Here is a 23,041-nt window from a genome sequence, read left to right on the forward strand (position 1 = left end):
CCAAGCACAGATCCATGCCCAAGCGTATGGAATAATCAGGGACTGTAACAGCTTCCTTAAAAACAGTTACCAAACTTTACTGTAGAGTGGGTGAGCCAACAACAGCCATGTAACAGAATGACTGCACAAGCTTTAAACAAGTTGCAAACATTCCTTATTAGGACAGAGAAGGTAAAAGAGATTTAAGACCACTCGGAGAAGTCATAATTGTTCCAACTTTCCTCATTTTAGAAAAACATGCAGACTTGCCTACCAGCAGGGAGTCATCCTAGTGTTCCCCCCTCGGGGTGTACTGAACCTACATAGGGTCTTGTTAAGGGACCCAGCTTAGGAAAGTAACTAATCTTTACATCCTATGGTAGCTTCTAGCTTCCAGGATCTCTCTCAGGCCTCCTATATATACTCACAAAATAGGAGACACCCAAAGGAAAAACCTTGTCTTAAAGGGGCTTTTGGTTTAAAAGTGTCACCCCCTTTACAGAAGTGTTAAACACTATTTCAACACTGTAAACCAATCACACTTTATACAATGTACAGGGATGAATTACTCGGTGTCCATCTGCTTTTTCAATATCTAATCACAGGCTAGGAGTGGTTCTTGACCAAGCTGTATTGTTCTAACTGCAGTAAAGAAAAGTGCAAAAAGCATGTCTAGATTACATTTTTTTTGACAGGTAAGTCTGTAAGCAGGTGCACCTAGCTTGCCTGCTAATAAAGTCACTTTCCCCAGTATAGTATGGTAAAGGGAATTGTGTATTTGGGTGTTAGGTCCCCTTTTAGAAAAGTTCCTCCTTAGTGATGTTAATAGGGGAAGTCAGTGCCCATATAAATACCAGTATGGGAGGGACAGAGTTGAGTTGGGCTATGGGAGCTAAACAACCCAGAGGATGTAGTCAGCTACTGTTCTAAAGGGCTCTTTGTAGGGATGAAATCCCAACAGAACATAACTCAACAGCTGTAGTTGCCCTGTCTCCACTGACCTTCTTCTGAGGGTCCTGTAGCGGGGTGCATAAGGCCTAGGAGTCCAGGCCAGAGTACTCTGATGTGAGTACTAGGTGACACCTAGGAATGAGTGGGCCATCTGGGAGCGTGCCTGGCTGGGCAGAGCTATGGGAAGGCACATTGTGAAGAGACTGGTATACCAAGGGGGCACCTTGATCCTTCTTTGTGAAGGAAGCTGAAGCATGGGGGAAGTTGTCCAAACTCTATGGTGCTCCCAAAGAAAAGAGGTGCAAAGGGAAGATGGCTAACAAATTATGTGCTGAAATTGACAACTACAGAATATCTACTCTTGTGTATGGCATTCTGCACCAAATAATTCTGATAGTATATAAAATGTTATATCAGATGTCATGGAAATCTTTGAGAAGCTGAAGTTAAGTGTGGAAGATGAATTTTATGTGTGGACTTTCCTCATTTCATATCCCTTAATATTAAGGCCTACAGCTGGGGATGTTGAAAGTAGGCCTATGGCCAGCAGTATGACACAATATGGCAGAGGGTTCCATCAACAACAAATATTCAAGTAGAAGTGGGGTGGGTATATGCTGAGTTTGGTGCCAACATCTGCCCAATCCTAGTCCCCTTCACATGCTTATGCATTTATATATATATATATATATATATATATATATATATATATACTGTATTTTCCGGCGTATAAGACGACCCCCCTAATTTTCAAGTTAGAACATAGGTTTTGGGCTATACTCGCTGTATAAGACTACCCCCTTCGGAAGCAAGGCAACACCATTGAAAAACATCAGATTTCTCATAGATCTCCAAGGTACCCCAAGTACTTTAATACATGTAATCTCTCATAATATCTCCAAGGTACCCTAAGTATTACCAGTAGATGTAATCTCAAGACGCTGGCTGTGCGGGAATCCTGTACCGGTATACCGTATGTACCGTAGCTTCGGCTACATACAGCATACCGCTCTGAGCCAATCTCAGTGAGCGATGTATTCTATCATTGAATGCAAAGCCTGCTCGGATTGGCAGAGTCAGAGAGGCGGGCTGATGTTACTCCGCCAATCCGAGCAGGCTTTGCATTCAATAATAGAATACATCGCTCTCTGTGATTGGCTCAGAGCGGTACACTGTATGTAGCCGAAGCTACGGTACATACGATATACCGGTACAGGATTCCCACACAGCCAGCATCTTGAGAGATAACATCTACAGGTAATACTTATACTTAGGTTACCTTAGAGATATTATACTCGTCGTATAAGACGACCCCCCATTTTTGGGGGATTTTTTTGAGGTTCAAAAGTAGTCTTATACGCCAGAAAATACAGTGTGTGTATATATATATATATATATATATATGTTGCCATTACTTTTATTTTGTTTAATGTTCTGGAATAATACACAAATGGATCTGGGCTTTTACAACTTTATGGATCTTAGAAAGTCCTACCATGTTTTACAGACTATTATAAAGGGTTGCTATGGTGTACTGAAAGTTAATGTAACACAAAACAGATTTATTTCCTTTCACGTACCTAAGCTGCTCATATTAACTGCATTTAGAGGTCCGCTCAGAGACCACAGAACACAAAGCTGCCTTTATTTTACCCTCACCCACTATTTAACTGTTTATTATTACAGCTGCTGCAGTTCTTGCCCATATAGTCAATATGTCAATAAGTAAGTCAATTCATTCATAAAATAGAACTGCTCACAGCAAGCAATCAGATCCCAGATACATCTTTCTTTCAGTATTTTGAAGCAGAAAATTTGTGTAAAAATGTACCATTTGTCTAAGTATCCATGCAAAAGTGATTTTCCTTACTCTGCTTTTAGAGCTAGACTCCAGATATACATCAAAGTGTTAAATCACCTCTACATTTTTGTAAAGGTGAAACTAACACTTTAATGCAGCTCTGTATTCATTATTACATCCTGAAATGTATTAAAGAAAAACAGGTCTCTTGCCCTGTTAGGCAGGGATGTGCAGTGTGGCACAGCTGAGTACATCTCAAAACTGGATGGACAGAATTACAATTTGTTTGGTAGGTATAATGGCTCATAAACTGTATATTTAGTTGTTCGCCTGAAGTTTGGTTTTATGGCAAGCAGAGTGGAGATCTTGGGCTTTGGCCAGGTACAGAAAGATCTGTTTTTAATGAACAGAAAATCTGAATCTGATTTGTTGAGCATGGCTGCTCCAAAGTGTATATTCTGATCTGTATTACAGATTTATATTCTGATCTGGTGGCACCTCTGTGTCTTTACCATACCCACTTATGGATAAATGCAGTCTTTATCTTCAAAATGTTCAATGAATAGCCACTTGTAGATAAAGTAAATGACATCACTTAACACTATATATATATATATATATATATATATATATATATATATATATATATATATATATAGTGAGAAAATAATCATTGTTCTCACTATAGTACCATTATTTTTAGTTATTATTATTTTTTGATGTTACATTAATATTTGTCACTCACCGATCCCCTTCATGGCTTTATAGAGGGTTTCAGCATCTTGGCTGGGATCAAAATCCGGGTAATCCTTTACAGATCCTCTATAACGGCCAACCTGCAACCAATAGAAACATAAGTGAAGTGAGCAAACAAAATTTGAATTCAAACCCACCACTCTTCAATTATAAAGCACTGACATTTTATACTCTGCATCTTACTAAGGCCGGCCATGCACAGAGCAAATTTCTTTCCTGCAACCACGGCTAGATTCTCCCATCCACACAGACAGCCCTGACAGGGGAATCCCTGCTGAGAGAAGACAGTGATTATCGCTAGGGGCTATAGCAGTCACTAGCGATAATCGCAAACTTGATCAACTTGGCACACTGAGCCTGCCCATTAACGTTTCGAATCCTGGACGGTTCCTGCTGAACTGGCCGAGATTCAGACCGTGTATGGCAGGCCTAAAAGCGTTGAACAGTCCATATCAGTCATGAGCTGACAATTATTCACCCCCTCTAGTACAGTCATACACAGATGCATGAAATGACATAAAGAAAAGAAGTCAAGTACCTTAGCAGTATATTTTTAGATGATAGGAGGAAAAGATCACCAATATATTTATTATATTTACCAGAGATCGCAGTATTGCTGCTGCTTTCATCTTTCTATCAAGATGGACAAATCCATCTTTGCTCAGGAATTATTGGCTTCCTCATTACCTCCAGAAGCCCTCCTATCCTCCGAAACTCCCTACCCAGTCTTTCCAGCTATCCACCACACTGTCTGTCTTTAGGCAATCCCTGAAAATTCATCTCTTAAGGGAAGCTTATCCTACCCCTACATACATACTGAACTTTAACTTTCTCCATCAATTCATCCCCTCACACCTAATATTTTTGTATTTCTTTCTCCTCCTTTTAGGTTTTTTTCACATGGGCATACTATACTGTGTTTTCCCGAAACCATATATTATTTTTTGGCACCAAAAGACACAGTAGGGCTTATTCTCGGGGGTAGGTCTTATTGTGTAATGTGCTGTCTTCTCTCCCCCTCTCCTTCCATGCCTGTCAGGAATCCCCAGTGTGAACCGAGTAAGGGCTCTTTCACACGGTCCGCCTCCGTAGGCGGATCCGTGCTGCTCAGCAGGGATCGATCCACCAATCCCCGCTGAGCCGGCGGATGACAGCTCCGTCTCCGCTTGCAGTGCGGAGAGGGAGGTGTCACAGCCCCCGCTGCTCTCTATGGGGGATCGGATGAGAGCGGACCGCCTGTCCGCTCTCATCCAATCCGATCCCTGAACGGATGGAAAAATAGGGTTTCCATCCGTCCAGATTCCACGGACAGGATCGAATACGGATGGCAGAGGGTGTCAGCGGAGGTGTCTCCGCTGACACCCACTGCCTTATAGAGCTCCATGGAGGATCCAATCAGATCCGCCTAAAAAACTGACAGGCGGATCTGATCGAATCGCCCGTGTGAAAGAGCCCTTAAAGTGTTTGTAAAATCCTAGAATCCACTTTATTATTAGTATTATATCATGTCCAATGTGTGTGTTCCTGTATTATAATTGTGCCAAATACATTCACTACAGCGCTGCTCAGCGCTTCCGTGACACACCAGAGCTCTCTTCTACGCTCTGAGCACTGCAGAGGGGAGGGGCTGAGATCTCCTGCTGACAGCCGGGAGAAGAGCAGCGGGAGATCAGCTGAGCGCCACTGTACCAAAGGTATTTAGCACAATTATAAGACAGAAACACACACATTGGACATTATATGAAACAGTAATAGAGTGGATTCTAGGATTTTACAAACACTCTAAACTAGGACTTATTTTCAGGGTAGGGCTTATATTGCAGCCCTCCCCAAAAATCACAGTAGGTCCTATTTTCATTGTAGGTCTTATTTTCGGAGAAACACGGTAGCATAAGCCTGTGCAGGCACACTGTTTGCATTTGGGGCCACATTCCCACACAGCTGTCAGATTGGGAGCAACAGTTATGCCTGTGAAGCCGTTGCATTCCATTTGAAATGAATGGCACTGCCTGTACAGGGATGCAGGGAACACCTGTGCATCCCAGTGAGGGAATACACAGGTGCATAGTATAGTATGTGTAGCACCCTCCTAGGTAGGTGCTAGAGAGAAAGTATAGTTTTGGGTCCTGTCTGCTTACCAGAAAGACTGCAGGTAAATCTATATTGTTCTCTGCCTACCAGAGAACAGGATCTGTTAGTGAGGTCTCCTCATTGTGCTCAGGTGCAACTCAGTCTGTTTGAAGAATGTTTCACACTGGTCCAATAGGGAGGCATATTGGACAGTGGGAGGAAACCTGACAAATGACTGCATGGGCGTTTAAAATAGCCCTGGTGATGTGGTAGATAAAAAGGTGCCTTGGTGCATGCTGGGATACTGAATAAAAGCCAGGAGCACATGTCCTTGGGGTCTTTCGGATAGATAGCAGAGTTCCAGGGGGAGAGGGGCGGCTGCCTCCTCCTCTGTAGAGGGGGGAGGCCTAGAGAGTAGCAGTGAGGAGCTGAACCCAGAGGTCCAGGGAAGCTGACTGAGAGGGGAGACACTGGAGAATCTGATTCTGCAGTACAGTGAGTACAGATCTGTGTCAAGGGGCCTGACCTGAGGGGGGGCACCCCTACAGCTAGAAGAGTCAGTGGACGGGTGTCAGTAAAGGGGATGCTAGTGAGTGTCCCAAAGATCATGTAGATTCACCAAGTCAATTGCTGGAGAGAAAAGAGCAAGGAGACTTAACCCTTTCCATACATGTGGCAGTATGGATTAAGCAGCACAGCTGCTTCCACAAGCAACCTGGTGAGGGCAAGTGAGGGTCCTTTCACACGAGATGTCCTTATCCATTGTGAATAGTTACAGTTGGAGCATCCCACTATTCCCTTCTCCCATCCAAGTTCCAAAATAAACACTAAAAACCAATACATCTTGACTGTTTATTGTGTGACGAGCCATCGGGAGTAAGGATGAATGTGTGAACTGTACCCTAAGTGACTGTGTGCTGGTAATCAGAGGAGGCCCAACAAGTCATCATACAGCAAGCCCTACGGGGACAGTGCTACATATGCCCATGTAAACAAGGCCTTACACAGTAAGCTCTCTTACATTGTTTTGATTATAAGCCCTTTTGTTTGTACTGTCTTGCATTATTTTGTAAAAGCACTGTGCAAACTGTTTGGGCTATTTAAATCTTGTATAATAATATTCATATTTCAGGTTAAAAATTCAGGGTCAGCTTCTACTTTGGAGACTGGGATTTTGGGCCTAAAATAACACAATTATAAATGCCGATGTCTGTGCAGTGTTTACACGTCTAACTCTGATCAGCCCCCAACTGCAGCTTCTAAACCTTTTGACTTGCTACAAAGTTACAATGTACAGTCTGAATGAGGGTCCTTTCACACGAGCGGTTCGCTCAGCAGACTCTGTTTTTCTCAGTGGGGATCGATCTGCCGATCCCCACTGAGCAGGCGGATGACAGCTCCATCTCCGCTTACTTTGCAGAGACTGAGCTGTCAAAGTCCTGCTCTCCTCTATGGGAGATCTGATGAAAATGGACCGCCTGTCCTATTCAATCCTCCAGACGAAAGAAAAATAGGGTTTCCATCCGTCTGGATTTCATGAACCACATCAGATCGGAGAGCAGCGGGTGTCAGCGGACATGTCTCCACTGACATCCGCTGCTCCATAGGAGTGCATGGAACATCCGATCCGGTCTGCCTGAAAAACTGACAGGTGATCAGAAAGCCTGTGTAAAAGGAGCCTAATTCCTGCTGAGAGAAGACTGATGAACTGCTTCCTCCTAGCTGCAGCAGACTGACACCGTTGCAGCCTAGGCAAAGTCACTTGGGCGGAGCTCAAAGAATCCTTTTTAATAGTAAAAGGTGCAGTTTTTCTAAAAAGAAATGATACAATTGCTATATATACAAACAGGGCCCTCTGATTCTTACTCTATTAAATTGTACTGGAATTGTACTGTCTGCCCCTGTCTGTTTTATAGTGCTGTGCAAACTGTTGGTGCTATATAAACTCTGTACAATAATAATAATATATTGTGACATGAAATTCATGACAACTAACGCAAAATGATATGGTATTGTTAGATCCTTGACTAAGTAGTAGTATGTAGATCACACACACACACACGCACACATGAGCATGTATATATATATATATATATATATATATATATATATATATATATATATATATACACACAGTATCTCACAAAAGTGAGTTTTATTATATCTATTCATGTGACAATACTGAAGAAATTACACTTTGCTACAATATAAAGTAGTGAGTGTACAGCTTGTACAGTATAACAGTGTAAATTTGCTGTCCCCTCAAAATAACCCAACACACAGCCATTAATGTTTAAACCACTGGCAACAAAAGTGAGCACACCCCTAAATAAAAAGGCCAAATTGGGCCCAAAGTGTCAATATTTTGTGTGGCCACCATTATTTTCCAGCACTGCCTTAACCCTCTTGGGCATGGAGCTCACCACAGCTTCAAATGTTACCACTGGACTCCTGTTCCACTCCTCTATGACGACATCACAGAGCTGGTGGATGTTAGAAACTTTGCACTCCTCTAACTTCTGTTTGAGGATGCCCCACAGATGCTCTATAGGGTTTAGGTCTGGAGACATGCTTGGCCAGTCCATCACCTTTACCCTCAGCTTCTTTAGCATGGCAGTGGTCATCTTGGAGGTGTCGATAAAGGAAAAGGAATTGGCAGCACTCCAGGTTGAGTCAAAATCCAGATTTATTGACTGGACATCCAAATATGACAATCGTGACAAGGTAGACATGTTTAGGTAATGATTAAGCACACAGTCAGTGTGTAAAAGGAGTCTACCTTGTCACGATTGTCATATTTGGATGTCCAGTCAATAAATCTGGATTTTGACTCAACCTGGAGTGCTGCCAATTCCTTTTCCTTTATCAAGTTTTCACGGAGGCGAGCCGGGGCATGCACCGGTGTGAGTCATCAGGCAATTACACCACCTTGAGCAGTGAGTTCTTGTCTCTTCATCTTGGAGGTGTGTTTGGAGGTTGTTATCATGTTGGAATACTGCCCGGCGGCCCAGTCGTCAAAGGGAGGGGATCATGCTCTGCTTCAGTATGTCACAGTACATGTCGGCATTAATGGTTCCCTCAATAACGGTGGCTTCCCAGTGCCGGCAGCACTCATGCAGCTCCAGACCATGACACTCCACCACCATGCTTGACTGTAGGCAAGACACACTTGTCTTTGTACTCCTCACCTCGTTGCCGCGACACACGCTTGACACCATCTGAACCAAATAAGTTTATCCTTGTCTCATCAGACCACAGGACATGGTTCCAGTAATCCATGTCCTTAGTCTGCTTGTCTTCAGCAAACTGTTTGCGGGCTTTCTTGTGCATCTTCTTTAGAAGAGGCTTCCTTCTGGGACGGCAGCCATGCAGACCAATTTGATGCAGTGTGTGGTGTTTGGTCTGAGCACTGAAAGGCTGACCACTCACTCCTTCAACCTCTGCAGCAATGCTAACAGCACTCATACGTCTATTTCCCAAAGACAACCTCTGGATATGATGCTGAGCACGTGTACTTAACTTCTTTGGAGTGTACCCTGTCCTGTTAAACCGCTGTATGGTCTTGGCCACCTTGCTGCAGCTCAGTTTAAGGGTCTTGGCAAACTTCTTATATCCTAGGCCATCTTTATGTAGAGCAACAATTATTTTTTTCCGATCCTCAGAGAGTTCTTTCTCATGAGGTGCCATGTTGAGCTTCCAGTGACCAGTATGAGAGAGTGAGAGCGATAACACCAAATTTAACAAACCTGCTCCCCATTCACACCTGAGACCTTGTAACACTAATGAGTCACATGACACCGGGGACGGAAAATGCCTAATTGGGCCCCAATTTGGACATTTTCATTTAGGGGTGTACTCGCATTTGTTGCCAGTGGTTTAGACATTAATGGCTGCGTGTTGAGTTATTTTAAGGGGACATCAAATTTACACTGTTATACAAGCTGTACACTTACTACATTACATTGTAGCAAAGTGTCATTTGTTCAGTGTTTTCACTTGAAAAGATAGAATAACATCTTTACAAAAATGTGAGGGTTGTACTCACAATATGAGGAAGTATTACTTTACTGAGAGAGTAGTGGATGCATGGAATAACCTTCCTGCAGAAGTGGTAGCTGCAAATACAGTGAAGGAGTTTAAGCATGCATGGGATAGGCATAAGGCTATCCTTCATATAAGATAGGGCCAGGGACTATTCATAGGATTCAGATATATTGGGCAGACTAGATGGGCCAAATGGTTCTTATCTGCCGACACATTCTATGTTTCTATGTTTCTATTTGTGGGATACTGTGTATGTATATATATATATATATATATATATATATATACTGTATATATACACTATATCTTCCGTTGTTTAGTGAATACCAGTATATATGTATATATCCAGCAGAGGGCGTCTATAAGGAATCTGCCACGTGTGAGCACATTTTACGATTCTTATACATAGAACAATGTGTGCAGTGGTGTGCTGGAAATCCTAAACCGGATTTTTAGAACATCAAAATATTAATGCATTAATCTCAGAAATATCCACAAATAAATCAAAAATGAGTCCTAGGGAGATCAAGATGACCCATTCAGATTTCTGGTTCCTGTGACCCAGCCATGGCTTCACAAGAAACTGCAAGTGCCATCCGTTTTACTGGCATGTCTGCAGTATCCGGTTACCTTTACCCGTAACTCTACCACTTGTGAGCCTGGTGTTACATCTGTGATCCCGGATCATCTTTACTAGACTGATAATAATAACCCATTGTTGTCCACAATAGCTGCACAAGCCTCATCCAGGAATTCATATGTTACAGAAAAGAGTCCTTTGCTATTACAGAGTAGGGGTCACTCAGCATTATATAGTCCATTACCCTACATGGGAATGCTGTCTAAAGCAGAGAAAACTGAAAATTTGCTCCCTTTCTATACTTTTTATCCATTTCTCATACTTATTAAAAGATAACTTTGGGCGATTTAAAAAAAAACAAATATCTATACTCGCCTATGTGGATGTAGCAGCTGTCACTCGTTGGCTCTAACCCCAAGAACTGAGCAATCATACGTGCTGATTACTTTGCTTTCAGTCATCGCTCTAAACTTTGCCCCTCCAACACTCACTGGAGCGCCATGGTGGAGAATGGGCAAGTGCAGTTGGCTTCTACTCTCAGTCGGTGTGCTGAAATCCAGAGCTAGCTGTCAATCAGCCCCTGGGTGGATCCTGACAATATGGTCAGGATCCTTCCAGAGCCTGAAGGGGCTCTGTCATGTCAGGAGACAGCAGACTTTATCATGCTGTTGGCTGATTCTGGGTCACAGGAGAGCAAAAGTAAGAAGAGAAGTCTGTTTTGTTCATACTTTAATCTAAAGCTAAAGGACATGCAATTACGCCGGTGCATCAAACATACATGAACAAGCAAATTGTATACCCCTAGAAAATAATATTTGCCTGCAGAAATGGACGCATAGGCTGCAGCATAGATACCTGAAATTTACCAACAGGCATGGTTTGCCATAAATAACAATGCTTAAAATATGAATCTGGCTTTCTCTAGCATTTGGGTCTATTGAACTGCTACAATTGTAAATGTACGTACTATATAGGCACCAAATTGCATCCAGTGTTTGCGCCATCACTGAAGAATGTTAAAAAAAGGTAATCGGTAAAAAAAACCCAGAGGAACTTATGCGGAGGGTACTTTACTGTACATATCTCAAGCACTAGCCAGCATATGAAACTCAAGGTGCTTGTTCTTTTTTTTTAATTATATTTTTAAGTAAAAATGTGTAAACCATCAGTAAAAAGGTAAATTTTTTGTGTAAGAATTGTCATGTTCTTTTTCTTAATGGTATACATGTATACGTGTGTCTTCAGACGCAGATTTTTGGTAACGGATCTGAATGCAGTGCAAGTTTACGCACCTGTGTGACCGTCTCCATTGAAAACAATGCAGCTGCGTTCAGATACATAAATAGAAAATGGTTGTAACTGCATTTTTTTTTTTTTTACAGCCGTTTAAATTAGGTACAGGAATAGGTACAGAAGGTGCAAAAAGCAGCATTTGGATGTGTAACATGCACAGTAAATCCGGACCGTACTATACAGGCTGAAAATAAGCATACTGTCAAATAAATTTTTTCAAGGATAGCAATCACTTATTAGGGACATCCTTGTGCATGCTGTCATGATGTTGTTGATTTGCTTTAGCAAATCAGCCCCAGTGATTTTCCTTAGCACGTTTGCAAATAAATACACTTTGTAAAGTTTTACATATTTATAAACAGGCCTGTTTCTTGGTTTCAAAGAAACTTGGATTCAGTGGGGAAACTAGCCCCATGCACACCTTGTCTGCGAACAGGCCAAGCAAGCAGCTGCATGACCACATCTGTATCCCTTACAAATAATTTGCTAGTGTCACCGTATCCGCCTACTGTCTTGGATTCTGCGGGACTGTCCTGGGATTTTAACAAAATCCCAGTGTCCCGCAGATCTGGGGTGAGTTCAAGAGCTAGATGAGTTCTGGCACTTGGCTCCGCTAATTGTCTCCACTTTGTAGGGGCATAATAGCGATGGGAACCTGCCCCCCCCCCCCATCTGCTGCAGGGTGCCCCAGGTCCCAGATTCAGTGATTGTTCACTCTTTGGTAGCCAGCATCTCTTCCCACTAGCTGCCTGTCACTGAAATACACATCTGAGCTGAAGGAAGTTTTCCCTAACAAGGGGAGGAGCCTGGAAGAAGGGACCTCCCCCTTGAGCCACACTAATCTGAGGTCTGTACGTTAAAGAGGGATGGAGAATTGCACTGGAGGGGGACATAGTGACGGGGGGGGGGCAAGTTACAAAGATTTCTGCTGAGACAAGTGATTGGAGGGAGGGAAAAAGAGGATATGTGTTGGGGAGGACTTGGTAGGGATAGGACTTGTTCTTGAAGGAGGGGTTGGGTTGGTGGAGTTATTTGTGCTATAAGGGGAGAAAGAATTTGTGATGAAAGAGGAGATTGAGGGAAGGGGGATTTGTGCTGAGAGGGGGGATTTAGGGAGAGAAGTGCATTTGTATCAGAAGCAAGAATTGCGGGGGAAATTATTTGTGCTGGAAGGTGGGGTTTAAAGAGAAAAGTGCATTTGTATCAGAAGGAAGAATTGTGGGGGGGATTTGTGCTAGAAGCGGGGTGAGGATTTGTGCTGGGAGGGGGGATTTGTGGAGCGAAGTGGATTTGTATCAGAAGAAAGAATTGTGGGGGGAAGGATTTGTGCTAGAAGTGGGGTGAGGATTTTTACTGGGAGGGGGGATTTGGTGGAGGGGATTTGTGCTAAGAAGATTGTCCCTCCTGGCCACCACCGCAGGTCACTATCCCCCTAATGTGTCCTTAATTTTCAAGTTCTAAAGTTGGGAGGTATGACCACCGCTGTTCAAATGTAATAACTCATACGAGCAGTTACAGGACTTCTGACATGCTCTAGATGCAGACAGTTTGCATCCAGGGCCAGCGGTTCTGACCACACACAGCAGCTAATCATCCAGTTTGTATGCGCCATAGCATAGAGTTCTGCTGCATCCAGAGACGGTGTTTAGCTGCATCTAAATGCTGCAGTCTAACTACCTCTAGACACCCATCTAAATGAGCCCTTATTCTGATGTGTAGAATCTACCGTTTACCTTATATTTGTGTTATATTGCACACAACTTTTCATCTGACCTCAAGATGATTGCATCTGTCATTTTAAAAAGCCATTTTAAAGAAAATAGTGGTGAAAAAAACACTTCTAGAATTAAGCAACCATAATTTTTTTTGTTTTAAAGTGGAACTAAACCCATTGATTTAACAGTTTCAAAAAACAGTTACATTCCCGACTATGTAACTTCCATTGGTTGTGCTCTCAAACAAACTGTCAAACTATCAAATGGCTGGTGGCGTAACTGATCACATGTGCATCATCATGGCAGTTGAAGATCAAACAGAGGCCAAAATGGCAGCTCCCTTGGCTGAAAATGATAAGAGGGATTAGTTTTGCTTTAATTGTTTGTGCTAACTTGAGACAAAGCAGTGCTGAGTCTTCTACCTACACACTTTGTATTAACAGGTGACCCTCTATCTTGCAGAAAATTAAAGTATGACATAGCAATTGTTTTCCTTGACTGTTTATTTTATCCTCCTCTATAGCCTTTTTTTTTGTTTATTTAAAGTCAGAAGCTACAAAAATGTATCTGCTGACTTTTAATCTACAGCCTGTGCCATGATCCAGCGGTGCAGTGTTAATTTTGGCAGCAAATTTCAATTTAGTTTTAGTCTTAGTCTTAGGACTAAAATGGCATTTTAGTTTTAGTCCTATTTTAGTCTTCTGCAAGTGTTTTAGTTTTAGTCGTATTTAGTCGACTAAAACTCCAGTATATTTTAGTCGACTAAAACGCCCTACATTTTAGTCGACTAAAACTCATTTTAGTCATCTATAATCAAATGGGTGTAGTTCAATTGTAATTTGTAATGCATTATTTAAGCATTTCTCTACAATTTCCAAACTCATTATATACTACTGCTGGTCCTGGAGTGAAAAATCTAATATGTTATTATTTATGCTTTGAGCATGCACCAGTGTTAATTTTTGGCAGCAAATTTCAATTTAGTTTTAGTTATAGTCTTTTGACTAAAATGCCATTTTAGTTTTAGTCGTATTTTAGTCTTAAGACTAAAATGCCATTTTAGTTTTAGTCGTATTTTAGTCATCTGAATTGTGTTAGTCGACGAAAACGTTTTAGTCGGTTTTAGTTGACGAAATTAACACTGCAGTGGTGTACTCACACCAGCCATGTTCGCCCCGTGTCCTCCATTGATGGCGCCGGTATGTCTACTATAGGCACCCAGCTGTGACAGCTTGGGGCTTCACAGCCGGGTGCCCACTGCGCATGCGCAAGCCACGCTGAGCTCTGTGACTGGTCCCGAAGTCTTCTAGAGCCTGTCATGTGTCCCAGAAGACTTTAGGAGGGAGAACTTCCACTTCCGATAACGTAAGGCAACCGGGACGAAGGTGGCAGCAGGTACCTGTCAAAATCGGGTACCTGCTCCCCCCCCCCCCCCCCAAAAGCTCAGTTTCACAAACAGGAGCGGGAGAAGGCCTTAAAGAGCAAGTTCCATTTTTGGATGGAACTCCGCTTTAAAGTGAACCTGTTTTTTTGCCCATACTGAACATATTCAGTCCAACTGTTTGTTTAGTTGCTTGTCTGGAGTTCTGCTTTTAAAAATCTAAACAGTTTGGAATTTACAATAAAACATTGTGTGACACTGAAAAACCATCATGCAGTTTTGGAGGGTATTTTAGATGTGATGGGAAAACCAGTAGTTAGGCTTTTATGAAAATCAAATGATCTTATATGACTGATTTTACTTTACTTTTATGTATTCTTTTCATATGACCATATATGAATATACATTCCCATATCCTGCACTGCACTGCAATTGTGAAACCAAGAAAGTTTCCTGTGTAAATGACTGGGTTGCCTAGCAACCCAAACACAACAGGATGCAGTAGTGAGGGGCACGTCTTAGTAATTTTTACCTTTTGCTTTACCGCAGAGAAGCCACACATTACTTAGACACAGATTTACATTGTTCTCTTTTTCATGTGGCAACTCCCCCAGAAATGAAAATCATTGCAGTTTTTAGGAGCCATAGATGTGAAGGTGACCTATTTATTATAAAAGGTCTAAGCAGTAGGTAAGCATTAATGTTTTAAAAACTTATATACAGTATCTCACAATATCTTTTCATGTGACAACACTGAAGAAATGACACTTTGCTACAATGTAATAGTGAGTGTAAAGCTTGTATAAGGCCTCTTGCACACTGTAGCTTAAAAATGCTCAGTACAGCATTTATTTTTTCTGTGCTAAAATAGAGCCCATTCATTCCTATGTGCCTATGCACACAGCCGCGTAATTGAGCGCCGCTTATTCTTCAGTAAGAACAAAATAGAAAAATCTGCATTTTTGGTCAGTAATTTACGCCTGATGTGCGCAAAAACGCGCAAATACGCGCGAATGCGCGCAAATGACCCTAAAATGTCAATTGAATATCCAGAACGCTAGAATAAATTTATGCGCAATTGCACGCATTTACGCGAATTCGCGCGAGCGCGTAAGCGCGAAAATGCGTGAAAATGCGCGCATTACAATTACGCCAGAAAACGTAGATGCTCTAACAGGAGTATCGTGTGTAAGGTGCCTTACAGTGTAAATTTGCTGTCCCCTCAAAATAACTCAATACACAGCCATTAATGTCTAAACCACTGGCAACAAAAGTGAGTACACCCCTAAGTGAAAATTCACAAATTGGGCCCAAAGTGTCAATATTTTGTGTGGCCAGCACTGCCCTAAAACTCTTGGGCATTGAGTTCACCAGAGATACACAGGTTGCCACTGGAGTCCTCTTCCACTCCTCCATAGTAGCACTTTTTGGCTCTGAGGAAGAGGGTCCTCCCTCGAAACGTGTCAGACAGACATATGCGGATACCAGCACGTCATCCAGCACCATAGGAGTGTCCTGGCTGTTTTGGAGGCGATTGGTTCTATTGTCTTTACATGTGTGCAACCACTATTTGTTTGTGAGTATAATGTATGTTGCTTTTTTGGATATTAATAAAACTTTTTAGTGATAATGCACAAGGTTGGTGCGCCCTTCTCTTGTTGTTGTTTTCAGTGTATTTGGATACCCTTGGTCCTGAGGGGGCGGCAAGACCTAAGGTGGTGCCTACAAAGATCACATAAGATCACTCACCCTTTTTTTTTTGCATACCACTCGAGCGCAGGAGAAATACTGTTCTCTGAAGATGGAAGCACCCGTGACTCGCCGGCGGCTTGACAGGTAAGTCAGTCATAAAGGGCTAATTTGCTGTGCATACCAGCACATTATGCCATAACCCACCTGGGGGCCCCCAAAAAAGAGAAATGACAGCCGACTTTACTACCGCTTTAACTAACTGGTAAAGGTAAAGTGTTATTAAATCAAACATTTATTATATTGCAGCTTACCATTTCTTAGATGTGATGGCTGCAGGGCTGGGACAAGGGGTGGGCAGAAGGGGGAAACTGCCCTGGGTGCAGCGTGTATTGTAGCAATGGGGGGCTGCAAGTTCCTTCTACTATAAGGTTTACAGGAGCACTACTGTCAGCCCAGTGCTGGAAGCAGCAAGAAGAGGAGGAGAGAGCTGGGAGGAGGTGTGGACTGTGCACATAATCTGGGGGGGGGGGGAGGGGGCAATTTGCCATCTTTGCCCTGGTCACTGGATAATCTTGTCCCAGCACTGGATGGCTGCATTACTTTTCTTTTTTAGGTTTTCTTTCTTCATTAATTGGTGATCCAGCCAGTAAACCCCCCCCCCCCCCTCCTTTCCAGGTACTTACTTACAGCAGCATCTACTCACATGATGGAGTATGCTCTAGCTGGCAAAATCTAGCTTGGTTTCCAGCACGTGCCCAGTAGAGTCCCATTGAAATAAATGGGATGCACGCATACTGTTCACTTAAGTCAGACATTACTATGCAATGCTGCACTAGATTGTTGCCAGGTGGGATGTAAACAATGTGGGACATTGCTGCCGTTGGAGGAAGTATGATTTTGTAATTAAAGGTGCATTTTTCATTTAGGTTTCCAGGGTGAATCATTGACAGCATTTTAACTTCACTTGCGGGAAAAATTTGCTGCCAAGATGGTGTATCTAAAGCTACCAAGTCCATGTGACGATAATGGGGTCTGATAAAACCCAAAATGTGTGGAGCACAGAGGGGAGTTGTACTGGTATTGCCACCTTCATGTCTCCAAAACTCACAAGTCAACAACAAAAACGGTTAGATTTAAATCTCATGTCGGTGCTCATTAAAAATAACACATAACAGTCCAGTTTAGGACACACTGACACAAAGAAGATCAGCTACAAGGAATGCAGCAGTATCATCAAATCTCAATAAAACAGTTTAGTTATTAGCAGAGACTCCGAAATGGAGATAAACCAGTTACAAAACCATATAGAGAGGAAAAAAGAAGTGCTTGGCGCTGCCAATATATGCGTTTAGAAGTGTGGAAGGTAGAAACTAGTATAGACAACACAGATGTCACAGATATTATAAATATTATGCACGTTTGAAAAAATGGATGTTGGATAAATAAGTGAGGTATTAAATGAGGTAAAAACAGGAATAAAGTGTAAGAGCATAAAACCTAAAACCCAATATTTAAATGTATAAAAGTAAATAGGTATGCAAAAAATGAATAAATAAAAGATGACATATACATCCACAATATACTCTAATAAAAAAATATATATATATATAGTGCCCTTCAAGTGAGGGTGAAGTGGTGGTGTTAAAACAATAAATAAATATATAAATTCAAAATTGGTATTATGGTGCAGTGAATATTTGGTGATATGTAACACAGGTGTATAAGTGATAATAAAAAGGTAAAGTAAAAAAATTGGTAAATATAAATTATTTTACAGTGACTTGAGTGACCAGAAAGTGACGTGTGCAAAAAAGGAAGAGAAACCTCAATCCCAAGCCTGGGAAGAGAGAGTGCCCAATATGGTTCCCCAAAATGACAATGGGGTGGGCCACAGATGGGGGAAAATAAATCCAAAAAATTAATAATAGAAAATGCTGAAAAAAATATAAAATGGTGGCTAGGTGATTGTTACACAAAATATCTCAAAATCAATAGTGTGCTAGTGAAAAAATGCGCAAAGAAAGTGGTCAAAAATGCATAAGAAAAAAACATCCACTGAGTCCTTAAAAAGCGCATAGAGGTATAGCAGTCCAAAATGGTGATGAGGTGCCAAAATCACAGGTGCGACCGGTTGGATGGTTCTAGAGTGAAGACTATGGTGCTCCCCTATTCAATGGGTCCGGTGCTCCCCTTTCTAGTAAATACCGAGCTTACCAGAAAGTACTACCCCTACAGGGGTAGAGCGCAGGTCGATATTTTTAGGGATCGCTCCCAAAGCAGAGGGGTCCGGTCACCTGGTCCACTTCTAATATTCCAATTGCCCGAGTCACAACTAGTTGGCGTGTTAGTAGGGGTGTTCCAACATTAATGCTCCAACCAAGCCATTCCAGGACATGTGTATAAATAAAGAAAGATGCCTCCAAATGGTGAAATACCGCTAGACTTTTATTAAAACATCCAAGATAAAAGCAGGTACTCACATAAAAACAATGCTAACGATCCCTCAGGACTTAGGAGCCGCAAGGTCCTCTCTGGCGGTGGGGTGATGAACGGTAAGCACCCTCTAATACTTGCATTTCTAGCCCTTCTAAATTTATGAGAGTCTCCACAGTGGAAGCACATGCATTCTAATGGAGTGCAGGCTCAAGGGGCAGCTGCTTTGGGCTCCACAACAATAAATGGACCCGGGGCAGCTTCCCCTTTTGCCCCAAGTTAAATACGGCCCTGATCTAAGCCCTTGCTCTGTGTCCCAAACGCAGCTTAGCCAAATCTTACCAGGTGTAAGCACCAAGAGGTACTGATCTGCCCCCCCAGAACTGCTCTAGCAGAACCCATTCCCATTCTAATGACTGGTATAAGCATTGTTAGTAGCCTGCAAGCTCATACTCCTTCTTTCATTGGAATACTCTACCAGATCATATGCTGGCTGTTCTGAAACTTGTATTTTAGAGACTAGGGCTGTATGTTGCTTTTTAAATAGTAGTTTAAAAAGAAAAAATAGTGATATCTTTATTAATGATTAATTATCAGCAAAGGAGAACCTGGTGGATATTACTGGGCTTCAACTTATTGAAGAATTTTTTTTTTAAATGGTCCTTTAAATGGCATCCACTTACCAAATCCTAATGTGAGTGAAAATGTTTGGCATTTCAAGGTTTAATCTGTGTGGCTTTGTCTCTCCTCCTCCAATCAGCTTGTAACGTCACAAGACCGTCTTGATGTCTGCACCCCAGCTGTAGCATAATGGCATGTTGATTCCAGCAGTTTGCTGTGCTATACTAAAAACTTCATTCTCTATCCCATTCTCATCTTTCCCTGCACTATGAAATTCCCAAATGATCACAGACTCCCACAACCCCACTATGCTCATGGGATATATATATCCACTATGTAATGCCTGCCATGTGATCTCCTGGTAATCTTAATCCTATGTCTTCTGTACCAGTAAAACAAATTAAATGAAGGTCTCTTATCCTATTAAAATCAATCTCACAATATGACATATAATAATACCCTTGGCATGGCCACCTTAATGTTAACTGTATTACACATGTATTTTAAGGCAAAATACCTTTGTTAGATACTTGTGATGGATTTTGTAATCCTCTAAATTCATGGGCCTTACACTAACAACTAGAAATAAAATTAAGCCCACGGGTCAGAGAATACCAGCTTCCACCTGAGGTTTTTTAACATGTATGTAAAGACTATCTTTAAATAGAGATGTCACCTAAAACAGGAAAGTCAGCTTTAGACATAGCAGACCTAGAAGAACCTGGATGTCTTCACCTGGCCTGGTGAATGTGGGTTGGCTGACCTGGCTTTGGGCTTTTGAGTTCCGCTGTGTGACCAATCCATGCACCTTGTGACCTGCAATCCTTGTGATTTTTGGCTCGAAGTGTTCGACATAACCCCTGAGAGACCAGGCCTGTGGCCAATGGAACTGGAGAGGTCCCTCCTAAACAAGTGAGTGTGTTTCCTGACATGGCTAATAGGCTAGGGAGTGTGGAGTACTGGCAGTGGGGCTGGGATTCAGACCTTACATCACTGGAATCGAAATACAGTAGGCCCCAAGCTGAGAAATGGCTCAACAAAATGCCACTGTCGTATAGTCAGCAGGATAGGCTACCAATCAGTAAAAGACATTATAGATTCTGTGAGAGAGGGCAGTGTGCTGCTGGATGCCTCTGGAACTGGAATCCTCTAGAAAGTGGGAAGTACAGAGGAGAAGCATCTTGCTCAAAAGGAGAAAAAGTGAGGAACAATGGGCAAGAGCCTACAAATCCACGTACAAAACCACCAGATGCTCCACACTTTGGGAGTTTTCCATTAAAATAACACAACGTTGGTATCTAACCCCTGAGAAAATATCTAGATTCAATAAGAGTCTGGATGATAAATGCTGGAGAAAATGTGGTCAGAAGGGGGATATGATACATGTATTTTGGAGCTGCTCCAAGCTGACAAACTATTGGAAGTCAACCTTCCATCTAATCTCAGAAATCACTCAACTACCAATTCTTCCACTGCCTAGCCTAGCACTCCTATCCCTCGAAATAGAACACTATCCAAGGCAGCTACAACATACAATGGCTCACATCCTAATGTCTGCCAGAATTAATATCACAATAAAATGGAAAAACCTGGTACCACCAACACTTTTAGACCTGACTCTTACACATTTCACCTATGAACATACCTTAGCCTTTAAAAACAACAAAAGAGAACACATTTCCCAACTGTGGAATCCATGGTTGCCTTGGAAATAAATAAATCTTTGAATCCATCTAAAAAAAATATTTTCGCCAAATCCTCTCACATTTATACATACATTATCTCACAAAAGTGAGTATACCCATCACATTTTTGTAAATATTTTATTATATCTTTTCATGTGACAACACTGAAGAAATGACACTTTGCTACAATGTAAAGTAGTGAGTGTACAGCTTGTATAACAGTGTAAATTTGCTGTCCCCTCAAAATAACGCACCACACAGCTATTAATATCCAAACCGTTGGCAACAAATTGAGTACTCCCCTAAGAGAAAATGTCCCAATTAGCCATTTCCCTCATGTGATTCTTTAGTGTTACAAGGTTTCAGGTGTGAATGGGGAGCAGGTGTGTTAAATTTGGTGTTATCACTCTCACTCTCTCATACTGGTCACTGGAAGTTCAACATGGCACCTCATGGCAAAGAACTCTTTGAGGATCTAAAAAAAAGAATTGTTGCTTTACATAAAGATGGCCTAGGCTATAAGAAGATTGCCAATACCCTGAAACTGGGCTGCATCAAGGTGGCCAAGACCATACAGCGGTTTAACAGGACACGGTACACTCAGAACAGGCGTCGCCATGGTCAACCAAAGAAGTTGAGTGCACGTGCTCAGTGTCATATCTAGAGGTTGCCTTTGGGAATTAGACGTATGAAGGCTGCCAGCATTGCTGCAGGGGTTGAAGGGGTAGGGGGGGTCAGCCTGTCAGTGCTCAGACCATACGACACACACTGCATCAAATTTGTCTGCATGGCTGTCATCCCAGAAGGAAGCCTCTTCTAAAAACGATGCACAAGAAAGCCCGCAAACAGTTTGCTGAAGACAAGCAGACTAAGGACATGAATTACTGAAACCATGTCCTGTGGTCTGATGAGACCAAGATAAACCTATTTGGTTCAGATGATGTCAAGTGCGTGTGTGGCAGCAACCAGGTGAGGAGTAAAAAGACAAGTGTGTCTTGCCTACAGTCAAGCATGGTGGTGGGAGTGTCATGGTCTGGGGCTGCATGAGTGCTGCCGGCACTGGGGAGCTACAGTTCATTGAGGAAACCATGAATGCCAACATGTACTGTAACATACTGAAGCAGAGCATGATCCCCTCCCTTCGGAGACTTGGCTGCAGGGCAGTATTCCAACATGATAATGACTCAAAACACACCTCCAAGATGACCACTGCCTTGCTAAAGAAGCTGAGGTTAAAGGAGGTGGACTGGCCAAGTATCTCTCCAGACCTAAACCCTATTGAGCATCTGTGGGGCATCCTCAAATGGAAGGTGGAGGAGCGCAAGGTCTCTAACATTCACCAGCTCTGTGATGTCATCATGTGAAGCTCTGGTAAACTCCATGTCCAAGAGGGTTAAGGCAGTGCTGTTTGTTTCCCTCCCCGACACAGTTTGCTCACAGAAGGGGTGTCTGGGGAGGCAGACAAAAACCTCACCTTTACCTTATACCATGTACCAACCAATACATATAATGTTTATACTGTTCACCTTTGATATCATCCTATTATGACATACAGTAGGTACTTACCCAAGTGTTTCCTTATAGGCAGTTTCTTACTGTACAACAGACTATGTTTATTTACAACTGTTATTTGTGAAAAGTTTTCAATAAAAACATTGAACGATAAAAGGAGAAAGAGTGGTGTATGCTTCCAAGGGAGATCGAGAATGGGCAGTATTCAGCACTGTACAACAAAAACATAGCACAAGAAATGGGGTTGGCTAAAACTAAAGGTGCTTCAATATGGGAACTCATTTTGTTCCCCAAAGAAGCATTTTGCCATGCTGGAGGAACTAAAGTTCTGTTGTGCAGAGTGGCTCCAGGTAACATTTGAAACCACCCCTGGATGCATTGTGACAATTCCTGTTTCAAATGCCACCAGAACATGGCGGTGAGTAGAAAAATCTACCATGAACAGACAGCGGTGTCGGAGGCAGTGCCTGGATTGCTATCAGAATCATCTCAACTGGGTAGCAGATACTCAATGAAGGGCTAAGGAGA

The 23,041-nt window shown here is 42.2% G+C and overlaps 1 protein-coding gene across 2 annotated transcripts in view; it reads right to left on the reverse strand.

The window, feature by feature from the left end:
• ANXA6 (annexin A6) overlaps positions 1-23,041 on the reverse strand; it is a 175,222-nt gene that overhangs the window by 101,691 nt on the left and 50,490 nt on the right. For both annotated transcript variants that reach the window (XM_082254125.1, XM_082254124.1), the window contains exon 3: positions 3,477-3,567. In XM_082254125.1, the coding sequence (XP_082110251.1) occupies positions 3,477-3,567 (91 nt within the window). The remainder of the gene's footprint in view (positions 1-3,476; positions 3,568-23,041) is intronic.

The sequence above is a fragment of the Pelophylax lessonae genome (genome assembly GCF_965119305.1).
Source record: "Pelophylax lessonae genome assembly, chromosome: 4".
Taxonomy (NCBI): Eukaryota; Metazoa; Chordata; class Amphibia; order Anura; family Ranidae; genus Pelophylax; species Pelophylax lessonae.